This window comes from Synchiropus splendidus, chromosome 13 (assembly GCF_027744825.2).
Source record: "Synchiropus splendidus isolate RoL2022-P1 chromosome 13, RoL_Sspl_1.0, whole genome shotgun sequence".
Classification (NCBI taxonomy): domain Eukaryota; kingdom Metazoa; phylum Chordata; class Actinopteri; order Syngnathiformes; family Callionymidae; genus Synchiropus; species Synchiropus splendidus.
In genome coordinates, this window is record NC_071346.1 from 1,291,913 (window position 1) to 1,312,337 (window position 20,425).

A 20,425-nucleotide genomic window follows, 5' to 3' on the forward strand; every position below is an offset into this window, starting at 1 on the left:
AGCTGAAAGAAAATGTTTAATAAATATATTAACACGAATAATCAATATTTAAAAACTAACAAACAAAAAAAAAGATCAGTGTGTTGCTGGAGTGTTGCAATATCTAAATGTGAAAGTGCGAGGCGCTAGTTTCCCACTGAAGGGCCGCAGAGATGCAGGCATAGGGCCTCATGTGGCCCTCGGGCCAAGCTTTGATGTAGTCCATTGCAGCGGCCAGTGTTTTCTCTCACTGGCACCCGATAGGCTCTTTCGGTTGTTAGAGAAAAATGGGGCCCCAGGGCCCCTGATCGGGCTCCGCTCGCTCACTTGCGTTTCCGTCACGAGCGCAGGCTCGCCCTGGTTTTCCATCCGCCGCTCGCAGCTCTGAACGGGCGGCGCGTGAATCAGAGACGTCAGGTGCCGCGCTGGAGGATGCGCTGCGTGTCCTCAGAGCTCGGAGGATGCTGAGGAATCAAAGCGCAGGCGTGGAAACGGGAGGCAGCCAATCTTGCGCAGACGGCGCTGAGTCCATTGATGCTGCTGCTGTAAATAATGATGGCGAGGACGCAGGCTCCAACATGCCGCGGTGCTCGCGCTTGACGCCTTTTCACGCCGATGGTTCAGCTATTTCGCGGGAACGCCTCGCCAGCTCGACCTGATGGTTTCCGTGTGACGCGAGCCGAAGAGACGGGCGGCTTCTTCTCGTCAACTCGCGGGATAAAGCGGGTCATTATGACCTTAGTATCCTCCAGTCCAAGAAAACCATGGGATCGTTTGTACGCGGCAGCTCTCTGCTTGCATTTCTGGCTTTGGATCGCGGTGTCCGGAGAGGAGCATCATCATCATCATCATCATCGTCAGTTCAGTGTGGAGGTAAGATAAATGGCCTTCTCCTCGCTGTGATCACACACACACTCGCACACGCCGAGCGTCTGCCGTTTGATGCGCAAAAACAAAGCGACTAAACCGGACATTCTCATGGAGCAACTGAGCCCAAAGCGGGCGCCGAGGCTGAGCGCATAATGGGTGTCTCTCCAGTTCCATCCGAGCTGGCCGTCTTTGACAGCGACATGCGGATGGAACCAGAGCATGGCCACGTTCACACTCGTGTTATTCATGAGGCAGGCGGACGCCTTTTTTCCTTGGAGTGGAAACCGCTCATGGAAAGGATAAACAAGGCGTTTAGCTCAGCAGAAAGATGGATGAAGGCAGAAGTGGGGGAGGGATGGACAGATTAGCTGGATGGAGCCTCTCATAGGCTGGCGAGATGCGGCGGCGAGGCAGCTGGTTGGCGAGCGCACAGATGTGCAGAAGCCGCGTGGTCCTCAGCATCAGAGTCTGCCACTGACCCCTGGATGATGCCTGGTGAGCAGGTGACCAGGGGCCGCGGCGGGGGAAACAAGCCTGGACACTCCAGAGAGACAGCTGGGATCAATGGCAGTGTTGGGGAAGAAAACAGTCCGAGAACCGTCATGATCTCTCGCTGTTTCATGGCCTGAAGAAGTATGACTCGCAATTAATAATCAGTTAACTTAATGATTAGTGGCACCAACATGTCACTGACAGCTGGTGGCGCTAACGTTTCAGACGGTGGTCAGCATGTCATGAAGGAGACTCTTCTGTTGTTACTGGCTGTGATAAACACAAACGCACCGCGCAACGTCATCGTCCTGTCGCGCGACGATGACGTTGCGTGGTGCGTCAGTGGCAACACTTGAATAACGGACGTTTATGGACGTGTTGTTGCAGCCCTAATCGCATGACCCAACGTGGAACAGGCAGGTTGAAAACCCAGACTGGACAGCTTCACTGGCGTGTTGCTGACATGACAACAATAGTGACGCTCCACTTCCTGTAACCCCCACGACTCGTGGAACACACACCTGAGTCTGTTCTGAGGTTTCACACAAGGTCTCTGAGTCCAACCCGCTGAATATTGGTCAAATGGCGAGTTTTGATCTGTAAAATCCAAACAGAAATGTCATAAGAACTGAGGTCCGCGGCCAAGCCACAACACTGCTGAGCAATGTGCTACACGCTGGCACCAGGCTGATGCTGAATGCTAACCGTGGTGGCGCGTCACGAGCCAATCAGCATCCAGAACACTGAGCAGCCTTCTCTGTTCAACAGTGTGCAGTGTACAAATGCCAAATAAAACCCCACCCCAGGGTACAGAGAAGCTAAAGCTGTTAGCTGGAAGTTAAATCCTGCAGGCAAGTGAGCAGTGACGGTGTCAGTCCGAGCTGCCTCAGACGGCCATGCTGGAGCGCCGTGACGTAGCCTCCCGCCGCTGCGGCTCTCATGTTTCACTTGGGTCTCAGACGTCGCACCCTGGATTCAGAGCCAGTAGCAGGGTGAAGAGACAGCAGCGTGTCCACAGGAGAGCCACCATCACAGCAGCCATGTTGCCCTCCTCTCTGTCCTCACCTCCACATCGTCCTCATCTGCGGAGGGCAAGTGAAGGCCTGCGCTCGCAGCATGTGTTGGGACGGTGGCCGCCAGCCAGATGACTTGATAAGGTCACAAAGAATTCAATGCAAAATGCAAATGGTTGCCGTTGTGATGAAGCTTCCGCTGGCACCTGGACAGCGCGCTGACATTGGGGGCGAGAGGTGGGGTCACCCCGCGCTGGTGACCGACTCCAGCACCAGAAGCTGAGACCGACGAGACAATGCAGGCGCTGCGTTCTGCAGGCGCTGCGTTCTGTGCGTTGTTCGAGGCTGGAATATTAGTCCTGGTTGCAACCTGAGTTCAACACCATAGTAGGTTCTGTCCTTTCAGCTGCTGTTGTGATTCATTTATTTAACTGTTAGTCACAATGTTGCGATACATCGTGATGGCATCGTATCGTGATACGTATCGTGATGCGTATCGTACTGTGAGGTGTCAAAATGAGGACGTTTGAATATGCATTTGGAAGTAAACAGTTTCTGCTGTGCTATTAAGAGGTCAACAGCAGCCACACAATACTGAGCCTTAACATTATGACCGCTTGTGTGGATGTATACCTGTGGTGAGGTGTGAAGGTCACGTCAGGTCAGGGAGCAGTGGAATGGAGGTTTCCTGCTCTGGTGCCAAGTGATGTGGCGGTTCCAGCCCTGGAAGACAGGATGATGTGGGAGGATGAAGACGAGTGGAAGGGAAGTGGTGAGGTGATTTGTTCCGTGCTGCAGCGCTGAATAGCCTCTGGATCAGGTGAAGGATGGTGATGAACTCCACGACCTTTATGGCCTGACCTGAGGATGATGTTTACATTTACAAGCCGCTGAGAGCAGCTTTCTGCAGGGAACAGTTTGTTCCGCGTCACGACCAGTGACAGGAAGTCGGTCCTCGTTGGCTTCAAGGCTGCGGGGTACACCACATTCTTCTGCCTTTTATTGCGGGACAGACAGCCAAGTGGAGGTTCTAGATGCGGGCGGCTGGTTGGACGGCAGCCACGGTGAATCACTGTCGCTGGAGAGGAAGGAGGCTGGACGCAGTCGCTCCACTGACAATCTGTTCATGAAAGCCTTGCCCTTGTGGAGCGACATGTTCAGACAGAACGTGTCGGTTTCACTGTTGGCTTCATTTGCATAGCGCTGCTAATGTAGGACACGTTTCAAAGCGCGATTTTGCCGTGAATTATCGCCACTTTCCCAGCACCGGCTGCAGAGTCTGGAGTGCTGGGTCGCAGGGGCTGCGCCCCCCCCTGTGGGGCTGGAGGGCTCTGCTGCAGCAGTGGGAGAATATTGTTTGGATAAAGATCGAAAGTGGAGCAAATGAAACGGTGTGTGTGTCACTGAGGTGAGCGGGAAGCCAGTGAGTCGTGAGCCAGACTCACAGCTGCATGGAGCAAGAGGACCGCCGTCTACAGACCCGGACCGTGGTGAGAGCTGGTGTGAGTGCAGCTGAGGCCGCTGCGGCTTCTCAGTCTTCGCTGAAGTCAGCTTCTGCAGAGGGTCCACGGGCGAAGGAGATGAAGTCCGGTGAACCAGGGATACAAGGCTTCAGTCACGCTTGAAAGTTAAAGTCTGCGTTGTGCGAGTGCGCAATCCAAGATGGCTGATCCCAAACAGGAAGTAGAAGTTTTGATTCAAAAGAAACATCCAGTGGGTTTTCCAGCTGCAAACAGAGCACATTTGTCGAGACGTGCCTTCGGACACAGTCCGAAGTAGGGTGTGAGTGGTGGGTGGGACTGCGATGGACCCCCGTCCTGTTTGCTCCCCTTTCGTTGTTCATGTGACACGGAAGAAGCAGTGAACTCAACCTTGGAATAAGAACCTGCATCTCAGTCTTCAATGACGGGAGGCAAAGACAATGGATCCAAGTGGAAAACTGCTCCAAAACTTGGCCTCAAACAGAGGCGGGTCAGTGGGAGTGAAACAAGCCGAGCACAGAGAGAGCAAGAGAGTCCAAAACACTAGACCAGTTTACAGACGGTGAACAGCGGGATCCGGAGGTCCGGGCCTCTGGCGAGGCGTTCACTGACCCCTCTTCCGTGAACAGTCCCTCCAGCCGAAAAAGAGTCATGGCTCCAGTCTTTCCTCAGGTGAGAACCTACGGAGTGACGACGACGACGCAGCGTTGCACTGCTGCAGGTCAAAGGTCGCCTCACCGCAGGCTCTCCTGCTGCCCTCACAGCTTCCTCCAGTGAGGAACAACCCTGGAAAGATTCTTGTTCAAAGCTCACCGTGCGACTGTGGAAGTCTTCTGCTCTCTCACCACTTAACTGTCATCCAGCCGTGAAGGGTGATAATCACCAACAAAACTGCGGAGGGTTTCAATGAGCAGCCATTCAGAGCATCGTTTAATGGAGTAAATATTCCTTCCTGAAGCCAATTAATCACGAAACCTCTCCATGGTGAAAGTTCATTTGGCTGAATTCATGGAAGTATATTCAGTCGCTGCTTCGTGGCGTTAAGATGTTGAGCTTCGTGTGAATGTCTTCCTGGTGATTTTCTCCTTCAGTGCGTCTCGGTGTCCTGGATTCAGGAACGGCACAATGTTTCGGTTCATAGCTCGGAAATGTTAGCAGGTCGGCCGCGGGTCTGACTGTGACCCGGCCGGGTGAGTTGCCAGGAGATGTTTGGCTCAGGCTGGAGCAGCTGATGGCTGCCTGAACTGGAGGCTTTTGAATTCAGGACCGTCTTTGTGGCACTGCTTCTGCGGCTCACCTCCTTCATCCTGTCATTCTCTCGCCGCCGTCGCAGGGTTGGCTACAGAGGTATGGATATCTTCCCCGCACAGAACCGGGAATGTCAGTGCTTCGCTCGGCCCAAACCATGCACTCCGCCATCGCTGCCATGCAGCGGGTCTACGGCCTCAATGTTACCGGGACGCTGGATGAGAGGACCAAAGAGTGAGTACCAACACACACACACACACACGTCCTTGTGAGGACCATCACCCTTTCCCCAGCCTCTGCCCCTAAGCACATGGCTAAACTTAACCTTGACTCTGAAGCAAACCGAAAGCCAGTCACAATCACCAAGTTATTTTGAAGTTTTAACCCTGAAATTGAGGCTTTTCCTTGTGGGCTCAAATTGTGGGGGCAAAACTGACGTCAGCCAAATGTCCTCACAAGGAGGTGTTTTCCTCCAGAGACAGAAGAGCCTACGACTTCCAAGAACAAGAGGGTTTTAAACAGACAATACCGTGAGTCGTACTTGAAATATGGTTTTATCGATGGATGGGATGGGAACGTCTGGACTAGCTCAGGACTCCCATTGATTTAACAATATGCCGATAAAACGCTTGCATGCACTTTATATTTGGCCTTGTGGTGTGTCTGTATGCTGTTTTGAAGGCTTGTTTAAACAGTTCAAAGTGGCAACTTCATACCCCCGGGGCAAAATGCCCTCACAAGATGGTGTCAAGACTCACAAGCATGGCAACACACACACCCACGCACACACCTGTACTGCTGTCCTTGTGAAGACCTCTCATGGCCATAACCCTTTCCCCGGCCTCTCGCCCGATGAAGAGGTGAAGCAGGCGGGAATGGAAGTGTGCGGCTGCAGGGGAGGCGGGAGGAAAGGTGAAGGTCGAGGGGTCACAGCTGTGGGAGCAGGTCAGGGACCCTCCCCGTGCCACGCTGCATGCTGACATGATCATGTGACTGGTTAGACCGGGAGCAGTGTGAGTGAGACCAAAGTTTAACTGCTGTCCTTCTTCTCATTTGCATGGTGATGCAGTGATATCACGATAAGGTGAGAGAGCTTCCACGCACGTCTTGTCCGTCTGTCCTGTAGCTGACAGTAGCCCCGCCCCCTGAGTGGACGTCCTGTGGCAGTGTTTGACTCTGCGCTGTGGCCCTGCGCTCGCTCACAAGCCCTTCTCTCCCCTCCTCTCCTCTGCCAGCTGGATGCAGAAGCCTCGCTGCGGCGTTCCCGACAGGTTCCGGAGCGCCTCCAGGTCACGGAAGCGGAGATACGCGCTCACAGGACAGAGGTGGCAGCGTACTCACATCACCTACAGGTGAGCGACGGTCGCCATGGTGACCATTGACTTTAGCACCAGCTGGTGTCCAAATGACAAGTGATTTCATGTCCTGTTTTGCCATCTGCAGTCACACTTGCTCTGTTGTCATGGCGACCGGACACCTACGTCACATCTGAGGGGGCGCGAGCGCCGACATAACACATGGGTTTGAGGAGCCCAGTCATTTACTTAGCACTATATAAATAGCGAGCGGGCAGATTTATCAATGCGCCACTTGATCCACGGAGCCAACGTGAGTGGATCCAGATACTTGTGATGAATTCACCTGTTAAATGTCAGGAGCGCGTCATGTGCAGCAGATCATTCCTCTGAAATACACCGTGGCTCCAACTGGCTTCTCTAAAAATACACAAGAAGTTTGCATTTTCCCCTTTTTAAAATAAAAACAGCATTCATTTTTGAGAAAATTTCTGGTAAAACAACAGATAAAACTAAATAAAAATGTATATATTAAAATAATAATATTTTTTGTGTGTTAAGATACACACTTTCAGGGAAGGGGGTTGTAAACAGAGGCTTCAGAAAGTTCATATTTAAAAATGTCTTTTATTTTAATGATCGACTCAATTGAATTAATTCAATTACAAAGTCATGATTACAATTATTTTTGGTTTATTAAGAGAAATTACAATTTATTTAGTTTTGTAAATAAAAAATCCTTCATTTAATGAAGAAACAAAAAAATTATTTCTTATAAGCTTAAACACAAAGTGCAGATGGTGAGGGTGAAGGATGAGGTTATTGCGCTGGTGAAGAAATGCACAATGAGTTTTACCTTTTACCTTTTAACGGAATGAATTTCTCCTCCTAATGTGGATGCTAGACTACAGTGACACACACACACACACACACAGGTCAATGAAGTCACAGCAAAACGGATGATTCCATTCCACAGTTTGGTGGTGTAAGAACAGTAGTATGAGACTGGTATTATCTGGAGGCTCCAGGCTCCCTGCCCCTCAGGCGCCATGACTCCGCCGTGTTGACGCTAGCACCGGCGTCGTCTTCCTCATATAGTCAAGTGATTTGCACATTTAGTGTGAACGAAGTCTGTAATCCAGACGCATCTGATCTCTGTGATGAGGCTCGGGCCTCTCAGAGGCCTGGGATTCCAGCACCAGCACAAATGGACAGGTTACAGCAGCAATAGCAGATAACGCTGCCAATTTATTTAAATCCTTCCTCCCCCCCCGAAATGTGAATTGAAGAGCCACCTCTTCTGCCGGAATGTCAATCAGTGGCGAGCCAGAGCAGCCGGCGCCGTGACTGGATTCAAGGAAATGAGGAAGAGCGCGACAGAGAGAGAGAGCCACAATTGCTCGCAGCCTGTCAGCCGCTGATAACGCCCGGCGAGGAGAAGTTCACGGGAAGCTGCGGGTCTGGTGTCGGGAGGAACTTTGCTTCTTTCCTCTTCATTTAAAAACTTTGGAAATCCCTCTGAAATAATGGGCTGGAGACGAGCGATGCCCACGCTTTGATCTCTGGCTCTCTGGGGCCTCGTGAAGACCTGGGACCATCTGAAGACCCAGATTCTGGTGAAGATCCAGGACCGCGTGAAGACCCGGGGCCATGTGAAAAACCTAGGACCATGTAAAGACCAGGGGCCACGTGAAGACCTGGGGCCATGTGAAAAACCCGGGACCATGTAAAGACTCGGAGGCACGTGAAGAGGGGGCCTCGTGAAGACCTGGGACCATGTAAAAACCCAGGGGCCATGTGAAGACCTGGGACCATGTGAAGACCCGGGCACACGTGAAGACCCGAGACCATGTGAAGACCCGGGGCCTCTTGAAGACCTGGGTCTTCTGAAAGGGCCTCGTGATGGCTTCTTCCAGAGGCCCCAGTCGTCACATGGCCCAAGGCTTCGTGATGACCCGAGGACTCCATCTCTCTTCCCAAAACCTTTGGGACCCCAGAGAACTGGGAGCAGACCCGGCTCTTGGTTTAAGAAGACAGTGGTGATGAACCTGGATCTGAATGATGGAGTCGTAGCGTGGTAGTCCAGACCACCTGACCAAGGACCAAGGGGCGAACTGAATGCAGACCAACAAGTCTGTTTTTGAATTATTTTGAAAAGATATACATGTGTGTCTCTGTATGACTTTAGCTTGTGGATTCAGTTTGGTCCCAGTCTGGCCCCAGCCCCCTCATCAGTCTTGGTCCTCTCAACCCACTGGGAACTGAGGTTGTGGCGTGTCAGCACTGGTTAGCTCGGTGGCTAATGCTACCGACAGAGCCTCCTCAGAGAGACGACCAGTCTGATCCATTGGTTGAATAGATCCAGACCCTCTCAGACGCCTCACTCCTGCACTGGCACAGTCTTCAACATCATCACTCAGATTCAGAACACAGCGACCCCTGGTGGTCAGTGAGGAGATGGCGACTCTGTGTTTGATAGAGAAGCAGGCTGATAATGGGGACTGACCTGAGGGGGATGGACTGCCCACCCATGTGACTTGGTCTTGGGTCAGGTGGTCTCAGCGACCCGGCTGCAGCTGGGGCAGCCTCAGCTTCCTGTCCAGCTGTACTCACTCGTATATGCGCTGCGATAGTGGTGTTGTTCTCTGGCTCCCTCCCGGCCTCTGTGGCGGCCAGGAGAGTCGGGCGCTGATGTCATGCTGATGGCACTGTCTGTCTCCTTCCTCCTGACAGCATCAAAAACGTCACGCCCAAGGTGGGCGCCCGGGAGACCCACGACGCCATCCGCCGTGCTTTCGACGTGTGGCAGGGAGTGACGCCTCTCCGCTTTGAGGCCGTTCCCTACAGCGCCCTGGAGGCCGGCAGGCGGGACGTGGACATCACCATCATCTTTGCCTCGGGCTTTCACGGCGACAGCTCCCCCTTCGACGGCGAGGGAGGCTTCCTGGCCCACGCCTACTTCCCGGGGCCGGGCATCGGAGGGGACACGCACTTCGACTCAGACGAGCCCTGGACCCTGGGGAACCCCAACCACGACGGTGAGTGAGAAGCCTTGACCTCAGCAGAGCGGGAGGAAGCTGCTGGGACGCCGGCGGCGAGAACGCTTGCATCACAGGCTGTGCGCGGAGCTTTGGCGGAAACAAAGAGCGCTGGAAAGCCTTTGATCGGGCTCCTCTCTGCTAAGACAAATCAGCCCATCTGTCAGGATTCTGACGTGTTTTCCAGCAGATGACAGCGCGGCGAGCTGCTATTTTCAGACGCTGCTTTTCTACCCTGTGATGGAGGCATTTGAGGATTTGTGAGTTTAATGCAACGCACTTCCGCGGAGCAGGTCGGTTAAACCTTGGAGGTTTACCACTGTACAGCGTGTGCTGGAGAGATTCGCCGCTCCAGGCTGTGTTGCGTCAGCATCCTTCTGTGCGTTGGCTTCTGTTTCTCCGACACTTTTCATGGTGTTTTTATGAGGCCATTGTTTGCAATGTGGGAAGTTTAGTGACCTGGTTCTTGTTACTGCTGCCTTTCTATGGGCTCCTTCTTGCAGGCTGAACGGTTGTGTTGTACCTTGTGTTTCCCTTCACGTGTCGTCATGTTGACATTGGTTTGTGCTCAGGTGAGGTTTCCTCCGTCACAACTAGCATCTCATTACTTGTTTTTTTCCCTCTGCGTTCTCCCTCACACTGCCGCCGTTTGGCCTCCGCCACTGATGGTTAGCTGACAGACGACAGTGTGGATGCTGCGTTCCAGTAACCTCGGAAACGGACCTGAGAATGCACAGCCGAGTTCCTCCAAACACAGTCAGATACACGAACGTGTTTGTTTCTTTCAGTGTATTTCCTTGATTCAAAATTCCTACTTCCTGTTTACGTTCAGGAGGCCATCTTGGATTGTGTACTCAGGATGGAACGCACCATGAAACTGTCATGGCAGGTTAGAAGTGGTTTCAGGCCGATGTGGTCACATGACCAGCTCTGGTCTAAACAGGCGGAAAGTCTATAAAACACAGTGTATCATCCAATCACTGTGATAATCATCTGTCATGTGACTGTAGCGACAATTCATTCCCAGCAGAGCGGCTTCTTCTTAATGTCTCTCGTGTGTGTCTTTGTCACAACACTGCCATCTGCTGTCGGTCTGTGCTCATTACACTACACGTATGTGACACTGTATTGACCAGTCCTTCCAATGACCTTGGTTAAAAAGTCAGAGTGGATGCTGTGAAGCTTGGCAGAGGTCTCCACTCCCTCAGTGTCGTGTTAGCATGCATCACATTGGAATCCATTATGTTGTGGATCGTTTTGTTTGCTTTCATTTGGTAACTCATTGATGGGAAAACTGTTCTGTTCTCCCTCACTACACTTTTTCTGTCGCATCGTTCATTGTTTATTTGTGGATGTTATCTGTCAGCGTTTGTTTTAGTTGGTTACTCATTGTTTTGCTATTCATTTGTGTGATAGTAACAAGCATTTCCATGTAGCGCTGTAGCGTTCATGCTAGTGTGAAGTGCTGCGAGTGGTTGCACCGTCCTGCAGGTCTGGACAACACTCGCCTTCTTCCCTCACATCAGCGGCGTTGGTCATGAGGAAGTGTCGGCCCTGCTGGCCCTGCTGCCCCTGCTGGCCCTCATGTGGAGCCCTGATGGCTGTTCCTGCTGGGACCCGGCCCTGAGAAGCTCCTGCCTCAGCGCCAGTGTGGGGGGAAAGTGATGCAGCCTTTAGTGGCCTTTCACAGCAGCACAGGAGCAAATGTTGAGGTGCGCGCTGATGGCGGCAGCTGCTCACGCGAGGTTTTGGTGGTGGGCGAGGCTGTTCGATAAGTGGACGGGGGCCGGGGGGGGCAGCCTCCTGCTGGCCTTCCACACTCTCTGCACCGCTACAGTAGAGGAACCGTCATGAATTATTCCATTTCTCTGACAAGAACAAGCTGCATGAAATATTCATGCTAAGTGTGGAAGAATAATTCCAATGCTAATTTGCCCTCCCCAGGCAATGACCTTTTCCTGGTCGCGGTTCACGAGCTGGGCCACGCTCTGGGTCTGGAGCACTCCAACGACCCCACCGCCATCATGGCTCCCTTCTACCAGTACATGGACACGGAGAACTTCAAACTACCTCACGATGACCTCCAGGGCATCCAGAAAATCTACGGTAAGCTGATATGGAGCTCACTCCAGAGGAAGAACTGTCTTGTGAGGTCCAGGCGCAGGAGTCTGCGGCGCTTCAGCCTGCACTGGGTCTTTGTCTTTGACTCGCTCCAGGATTGTACTGAAGGTTTACTCAAAGATTCATGCTTTTTAGGAAGAGAGAAGTGCAGTTTGGGCTGCTGTGTTCCAGAGCGGTGATTCTTAACTACAAGGTTGGGCCGCGAGCGCCCCCTAGAGGGCTGCTAGCAAGTTTTTTGTTTGACACCTTTGGACTGTGGGACGCTCAGTTTTAAGTGATAAGTCATGGCGCCCCCTACAGTAAACACTGTTCATGTAACCAGCTGTTGAAGCAGTATTGAAAATGCTATGGCAATACTTCCATTTACGCTTTACTAATATCTTCTTTGGGGTTTAAATAAAATCTATTATTTTTATTTTAGGATATTTATTTATTCAGTTTTGGTTGGACTTTTCCATGACAAATATCTTTGCGATGATCACATGGTTTCATGTCACTTCGCAAGGTTTTGGTTTGTTTAGGTGTGAGTAGATTAAATATGGTTATTGATCACAAATGAAATACAGAGTCATGAATGAGTTCTACTGAATGGGCCCTGGGCACATTGGTTCTGGGAAAGATGGGCCCCCAGATCAAAAAGGTTCTAGAGCTCAGTAATGATGAAAAATATCTATACACAGGCAACTCAGGTGGGAAACAGCAGCTTCCGTGAAGGAATATTCACGCAAAAAAAGGAATTTCTTCTGATGTTCTACCACTGAGATCCATGAATATCACAAACTCTGTCCATGAACAAGGTTATTCTTCTTGTCACAGATGACAGATTCAGTTTTGATGGGAGTCAGAGTGCCTTCCCTCCACATACCTAATGTCAGGTCGCAGGGGCAGCACTCAAAATGAAGAGGTCTGGATCTCTTCAGCGTTTCCTCCTGGGTTTGCTCCTCCCAGCTGGACAGGTGCTGTAGCCACTGGCTTCTGTTGACGCTGTGCTCTGAGCTCGAGGTTCTCAACCTCCGACGGAGTCCTGACCTCCTGTGGGAGGTCAAGTTTCAGCTGTTGAGGTCAGAGTGGGAAGATGGATCGGCCCACTGGTGGAGACGCTGGTCCTCTGGCTCAGCTCGGATGGTGGAGCCGCACCACTTGGTGCCGTGAATATTGATTTCATCTGGCTCCAATAAGAGGGGAGGAGCTGTGAGAATCTGGGCATGTTGGCTACTGTCCAGCCTCCAGAGAAGGGAGAGCAACATCAGCGAGTCAGTGAGGAGAAACCCTAATGTTTCTTTAGCTCCAGTCATCTGTGTTCGGTCACGCTCCATGTGGAACAAATGTCCTACTGTAGGTCAGAGGGTGAACTTTCTGAATGTCTGTGTTGTGAGATGGAAAGTGTGAACCTTCTCACGTGGTTCACAGTGGAACGACTAGGGTCTGAGGCACATGTCTTGTTGTCGCCAGGTCCACCAGACCGAGCCCCTCAGCCGACCAGGCCTCCCCCCACGGCCCCGCCTCCTCGTTTCCACCTCCCCTCAGACCCCCGCAAGCACGACCGCCACGCCAGACCTCACCGACCCCCGCAGGGCGCCAAGCCCTCCAACCCCAACTCCAAGCCAAACATCTGCGACGGCGGCTTCAACACGCTGGCCATCCTGCGCCAGGAGCTCTTTGTCTTCAAGGTGCGTGCGCGGGGTCCGCTCCAGACCCCACCCGCTGCAGCCTCAGTGACACGCCGCTCTCGTCTTGCAGGACCAGTGGTTCTGGAGGGTCCGAGACAACTCTGTGGTTCCTGGCTATCCCATGCAGATTAACTACTTCTGGAAGGGGCTCCCTCCCAAGATCGACGCGGTGTATGAAAACAGCGAGGGGAAGTTTGTGTTCTTCAAAGGTGAGCTGCTTCACAAACACACTTCGCAGCCAAGTCCAGGTCACATGCACAGGGCGAGAGCCTGGGGAATATGGTGCGGACCTCCGTCATGCTTAGCGTCTGAGCTGCAGGAGAAGCAGGTCTGCTTCATCCGTCCATGTCTCGGCAGATTAACATGGCATCTCTCGGCCAGGCCTGTCACACTGCTGTGTTCATTCACTCGCATGGACTGTGTGTGTACCTGCTTTAGCTGTCCTTGTGAGGACATTTTTTTCTGATCTTTAAAAGGTTCAGCCTCAATTTGTGGGTTAAAACCCTCAAAATAACTATGTTCCAGTTTGGTCCAGAGTCCTGGTTCATGTGTTTTGGAGGGTTAGGTTCAGGGGGAGAGGATGGGGAAAGGGAGATGGAAAGGAGAAATGATTGTTGAACTACAAACACGTGTGTGTGTGTGTGTGTCTGTCTGTGAGTGACGGAGCCGTCCATGGTGTCCCCCACCTCTGGCCCTGTGTAGCTGGGACAGGCTCCTGCTGAGATCACGGGGGACGTGGTCCATGAAAGGGTCTGAAGACGTGAGGCTCTCGGCCACAGAGATGCTGAAGCTTCTCAGCTCTGATTGACCTCTGACCTCCTGATGCCAGCGCACAGTTCCTTTAATTAGCAACACCATTCCTCAGCAGTTTCTCTCTGCACCATGGAGAGTTGTCTGACGCGCCGCTTCTGCCCGACAGGAAACCGCTTCTGGGTCTTCAAGGACACCACGCTGCAGCCCTCCTACCCTCAGGACATCTCGCTGTTCGGGAGCGGCATGCCCACCCAGAGCATCGAGACGGCGGTGTGGTGGGAGGACGTGGCCAAAACCTACTTCTTCAAAGGCGACAGGTCGGAATCCAACCGCAGCGCCTGCGCAGCGGCACGTTCCTATTGATCAAGTTATGTCATCGCTGAACATGAGCCGCCGGGCTGAGTCACGGCAGGCGGCTGCCACGTAAGATCGACCCCACACCAGCCAGAGTGTGGAGAGGAGCCCGGAGCCGAGGGTCAGCAGGGCTCCATTAGAGCAGGTCCATTCATTCTGACCCACTTAGCTGCTGGACAGAGCCGTGACTCTGTCAAACACAGGCCTTTCGTCACGACGTCCCACCCCCCTGAATTCAGAGCACCTCCCAGTTTCCTGTCCCAGTTTCGCTGATCAACTCTGAACCCGAGCCACTTCGCTCTTGCTGAAATGACTGTTTCCTCTGTGTCTCAGATACTGGAGGTACAACGAGGAGATGAGGACAATGGACCCGGGCTACCCCAAACCCATCACCATCTGGAAGGGCATTCCTGACTCCCCTCAGGGGGCCTTTGTGGATAAAGCCAACGGTACGACAGCAAAAGCGCCTGCTCACCTAATCTAATCTGCTCATGGAGATGGAGATATATCTTATAATCCAGGCCTCTTTAAAGAGCCTTGTTTTCTCGGATGTGAGCGTTGCCATAAGGCCAGAAGGCGATGGCGAACCTACAGGATGAGCGCCTCCGTGTCTCAGTCTGTGGAGAACAAGCGCGCCATCTGCTGCCACTCCGCAGTACTTCACCTGAACTGGCGCGCCTCGCATCCCTCTCTGACTGATGGAGGTCAGGCTATAAATAATGCGACTATTTTCCGATGTAGCTCAGAGTGTGCACATGTTTATCACTGATTCTGAGGGGTTTAGAATGGGTGCTTTCAAGTGACCCCATATAACCTCTGGTTCAGCTCTCACACTCTTGCAGCCAACTTCATTATTGTCTCTGATGATGATGATGATGAAGGCTGTGAAATGAAGGCTTAAGTGAGGCTCCATCGGGTGATGCTGAGATGTTTGGTTGCGGCTTCGTATAGTTGCAGACAGTTGACTATGAAATGAGTCGACAGTTTCATCAGTCGTGATGTCACCGTTCTCTCGCCACAATCCGTGGCAAGAGGAGAAACGGCTACGTGACCACAGGCGCCTGAAAAAATCCAAAGTGTGGGACCATTTCACAAAGAACACATCAAAGGAGACATCAAAAGAGACGCCTTTCACACCACATTTTGCGCTGTTAAAATTCAAGTATCTAGTTTCAAAACACCAACAAGTGTTTACAACAATTCTGTTTTATTCAGATTCATTTATGTTCTGTTTACATCAACAATAGTGGCGTGTTCCTCAGACCATCGAAATGATCGCAGCCCGAGTGACGGGCCACTTGTCAACAGGCCTCTGCATATTGCGAGTGGAGCCTTGCTCAAGGGCAGAGGACTCTACTTCACACTGCAGCAACTTCCAAATGAAAAGCTCCTCCCTGCTTCCTTCCAATGTTCTTTTAACTCTCCACTTTATAAAATGGGTCACTGGCATCAGGCTCTCTCTGCGCATCACCCCCATCCTTCACATCTCCACTGGCTCTCTGTGAAGTTCCACATCTAGAGAATCCTCTGACCCACACGGGCACCCCAGGGCGAATCTGACCTCTGTGTACCGCCGTCCCTCAGCACAGGAAGGAGGGACGGGGCAACCTGCCTTTTTAGCCCCTTCCACACCCAGGTGTCTGAGGTGCAGAACTGAGCCATGGCTCCAGTAGATATGGTCCAAATGCTCCTGCTGTAGCTCGCCCTACCTGTGGGCCACCGTCCTACAAGTCCTGGTGGTGAGTTCAACCTCTTTCCTTGGTTCCTGGTCAGTCAGGGACGAGCACAGGTGGGGCCCGAGCTCGAGCCCTTTCCCCTTCTGTGAGAAAAGCACCCTCCTTTTCTTCTATTAAGCCCTTGAGAAAAAGTATTCTCCCACTTGCTCATGTATTTTTGGTCTTGTGAGGGTTGTGCATGGGCCCCTCAGGTCAGGTGGGGCCCCTGCCACCCTGGACAGGCTCCTCTGACCCGCAGCATCAGAGTGGTAACCATGGCGACGCCCCTTCAGCCAGAGGACCAATGGGTGTCTGAGCCTTGTTACTGAGCTTCCCGGGGATGACCTCCGACCTCTGTGCCACTGTGAACTCTCCCATCCTGTGTTTGTAACAGTAGATGGGTGAAAGCTGAGGTGGTGACCAGCCTTGAGAGCCGGCTCCTGAGCCAGTAACCGACTCATCCTTCCTCCCCCAGGCTTCACATACTTCTACAAGGGGAAGGAATACTGGAAGTTCAACAACCAGCTGCTGCGCGTGGAGCCCGGCTACCCCAGATCCATCCTGAGAGACTTCATGGGGTGCGACGGGCTGCCGGCGGACCCCGACTGGGACTGGAGCCCTCCGGTGGCCGAGGAGCGCCACTACGACAACGGAGACGTGGACGTGGTCATCAAGCTGGACAGCGCAGGCGGGACGGAGAAGGCGGTGGCCATCGCCATCCCCTGCGTCCTGGCGCTCTGCATGATGGTGCTTCTCTACACCGTGTTCCAGTTCAGGAGGAAGAGCACGCAGCGCCACATACTGTACTGCAAGCGCTCCATGCAGGAGTGGGTATAAGAGACGGCGACTGCTCTGCACCCAGCTGGCTGGCGAGGTGTCACCCCGGGCCCCAGGCGGCGCCGCGTCGGCAGAGTGCGCCGGCTGCGAGGAGCCGCTGACAGCAGCCATGGAGCGACGGCGTCTCCAGCTTCTCTGCCTGTCGGCTTGGACTCTCTTTCCTCAGATGAGCCAGTCTGAGTGAAGCCACTGTAAGTAATTTGGACCTTTGTCAATCCTCATCTCTGCACGCCGCTTCAACAGCCCGTAGCTCCGACTTCAGTGGAGACATTAGACTAGACTTCAATAAAAGTCCTCATCCTGAGCTGTGCGTTTTCTTGGTTCCAGTCGTTGTGTGAAGGACTGATACACAAACCAAATATGACCTTTTCTTCCAAAGAGGATGGCTGCTCCACCACGGGACGGACTGCTTTCTTTCCTCCAGGATGGAGTGTGGTGGCATCAGCGCCGAGACTTTCTCTCGCCGTTTCAGCTCATCAGTTCCGTGTGACGTGTGGGGACGAGCGCCGGGGAACTGTTGCAATATTCTGAGGCTGCCTTAATCACACTTTGCTTCTGCTCCCTCCTCCTCTGGATACTTGACGCGGAGCGGGGACGGCGGGTCCTGCGCGCGCGTGTCCGTCCGAGCCGGTGTGTGTGTGTGTGTGTGTGGTTCTCATGCGTCACCTGGTGTTTGCCCTTCACTGACCTTTCGAAGCCTCGGCGCTGCATGAGGCGGAGCAACTCAACCTTCAGGCCAGACCAGGGCTTCTTCACCTTTCTGATCTCGGGGCCCAACTCTCCCAGAACCAATGGCCCCGGGGCCCATTCAAGTCATAGAAGTGATTCATGACTCTTGATTTCATTTGTGAGCAACAACCATATTTAATCTACTCACACGTAAACAAAGCAAAACCTTGTGAAATGACATGAAAACATGTGATCATCACAAAGATATTTATTTGTCATGGAAAAGTCCAACCCGCAGCAGATGCAGCTGCAAGTCATGTTCATCAAAAGCAAAAAAGGAAAAAATGCACTTGATGCAAATTGTTGAGAAAATTGGAAACACTGAATAAAATTCTGAGTAAAATAAATACAATGAAACCTAAATATCATAAAATAAATTAATATATTTTATTTGAACTCCAAAGAAGATATCAGTAAAGTGTAAATGAAAGTGTCGCCATAAAATGTTTTGACTGTTTTGACTGTACGCGGCTAATTCTCAATGTAATTCCTAAATTTGAGCCTGTGAAAAGCTTGATAACAGTAAATGTAAAACATGTAAATATGATTTAAAAAGGCACTTTATTACACAATATTTTTATTTATTTATTTGGAGGGACAAAAATACTGTTAATATTTGCAATAGTCATTAAAGGGTTAATGTTCAGAACGATGAGAGAAAGAAAAACATCTAGGAAAAAAAGTTGTATTTAGAATTCAAATGGTACTTTTGCTTTTGCAGTGAGCTCTTGAGGGCCTCGTGAATACGGGCCAAGGGCCGCATGTGGCCCCGCTCTGAGCAGGACAGCAAACAGGCTCCGTCTTCTCTAATGAAGTGTGAAATAAAAACAAAGAGATGTTTCTTGACGTTTGATTTGAGGTAAAAGTGAGCGCAGTTCAGCCTGTTGCTGTAACTGGTGGTTTAAAAGAAGAAATACGTTTAGAACAATCAAGTAAAAGGTAAATATTTATGAGCAGTGTGCAACCGTCTAACAAACTTATACACGAATACTAACAGATGTGCCAAAGCAAAGCGCGCTTGTGGTCCTGGCGCCCGACAGAGTGGCTGTTGAGCTTTTCATGACAGAGTGTGTGCATGAGCCAGCTGTCATATCACAGTCAGGCCTCAATACTGAGTCAAGACTGAGTCTTCTGAAGGAGGCAGTGAAGGAAGTAACCAGGTCACAGAGGTCAGAGCCTCACTTGAGGAAATAAAGGTCATAATTTCAGGGACGTTGCAGAGACTGACTTCAAACGTGGATGAAAACCAACTGCAGATATGCAATTGCCAACCTGAATATTTGTGGCTGAGTCTAGTCGCTGCTGAGAAAGATCAAAGTCTCCAGGGAGCTTTGAGCCGCCGCTTGCTTCCTCCCAGCGTCCGGACTCTCAGCGTCCGCTCAGCGCTCTGTTTGGTGAGCCACACATTTCTCCGTGCCGTGCCCAGCCTCACCTGTCAGGTTCACACGTCTGTGCAGTGTGTCTCCCACAGGAGTTTGTGAGAAGAGAGTTTTGGCTTTGATGCTTCTCTTCTTCTCTCATTTCCCGCTCTTGTCGTTGCTGTGTGGCAATCCAACGTCCTGCCTCCGTTTTCTGTTTGACTTTGGCAGCATACATCCAGAGGTCAAAACACTAACTGAACACGGCTAACAAGTGACCAAACTAACAAACTGAAACATGTATATCAGGACTGAAGCTGGCAGCAAAATTGTAACCGTAACAAGATCCGAGGGTGACAAGACAGGCGGGTTTTCCCTTCTGTGTACTTACATACTCCGGTACTCTCTCGCAAGCAATACACAGAGCCATCACAGCGTTGATAACGGACCAGTCAGCTGCAGGTGACTTGGGATGACTGTTTCAGTGTGCCACAACATTTGAAAAAGACCTCGTCTTTCTTTGAGTTGCCAGTGGAAACAAGCCTGTGAGTGAAGCTGTGGAAATGACCTTCTGCTCCTGTCATGGTCATCGTGAGGTGACGTCGTCTGTCATCTAACCGTGCGACGGGAAGGGGGCGTGACCGCCGGGGCGAGGTGTGTCAGCCATAACAGACGGCCAGTCAGTACTGTATTTATTGCCGTATTTATTCCTCTGTGCTCAGAACCAATCCTGCATTGTATTGTACAGTGAGGGCAAGGAGCTGTCAATAAAGTGGGTTTGAAACGCACCGGCTGGTTTCGTCGGCAATTCCAGATTATTATTGTTATTTATATTTTTATTATCACGCTTTAAGGATGCAGTAGTCGTCAGCATTCTTCTGATAAACAACAGAAAAATGTAATCCAGGGCCCAAAGCTTCCACATACAAGGAGGTGCACTGAGGCTTTGACCCGTGGAGAAATCTGGCTCACCATCCTGGGTCCTGGTGGTCCCAATCTGGCTCACCATCCTGGGTCCTGGTGGTCCAAATCTGGCGCACCATCCTGGGTCCTGGTGGTCCAAATCTGGCTCACCATCCTGGGCCATGGTGGTCCAAGTAGCTGCTGCAGTTGAAGCATATCAGTCCCATGAGTGAGACCTTGGAAAGACGGGAGAGAGGAAGGACGTGTGGAGCCACAATAAGATCGTCTTCTGGGGATGACGCTGAACTACCAGAGTGAAGAAATGCACTACCTTCAGCTTAAGAGAAATAGAACATAACCTGTGCATATGACAATAATAATTTTAAATAAATTGAGATCAATTTTTATTTTCAGACCAGTGAAGATGTGAAACAGTAGATGAAGACATGGCTCAAGGATGAGGTGGACACTGGGTGGGATGAAAGAGACCAGACCAGTTGAAGAGATTTTCATCTGAACTTTATTATTTCACCTGGAAAACAGCAGGACTTCAGTGCCTAGGGTCCTCA

The 20,425-nt window shown here is 51.6% G+C and overlaps 1 protein-coding gene across 2 annotated transcripts; it reads left to right on the forward strand.

The window, feature by feature from the left end:
- Positions 1–350: 350 nt before the first annotated feature.
- Positions 351–19,732, forward strand: mmp16b (matrix metallopeptidase 16b (membrane-inserted)). Of its 2 annotated transcripts, XM_053883792.1 has the most exons (11): positions 351–852; positions 5,169–5,317; positions 6,153–6,167; positions 6,319–6,435; positions 9,112–9,416; positions 11,361–11,522; positions 12,990–13,207; positions 13,278–13,416; positions 14,127–14,277; positions 14,648–14,763; positions 16,505–19,732. In XM_053883792.1, exons 1-11 carry the CDS (start codon positions 595–597, stop codon positions 16,864–16,866), a joined length of 1,992 nt encoding a protein of 663 aa, XP_053739767.1. In that variant the 5' UTR covers positions 351–594; the 3' UTR covers positions 16,867–19,732. The 2 variants fall into 2 exon arrangements, with proteins under 2 accessions (XP_053739767.1, XP_053739769.1); XM_053883794.1 differs by lacking the exon at positions 6,153–6,167.
- The last annotated feature ends 693 nt before the right edge of the window (positions 19,733–20,425 follow it).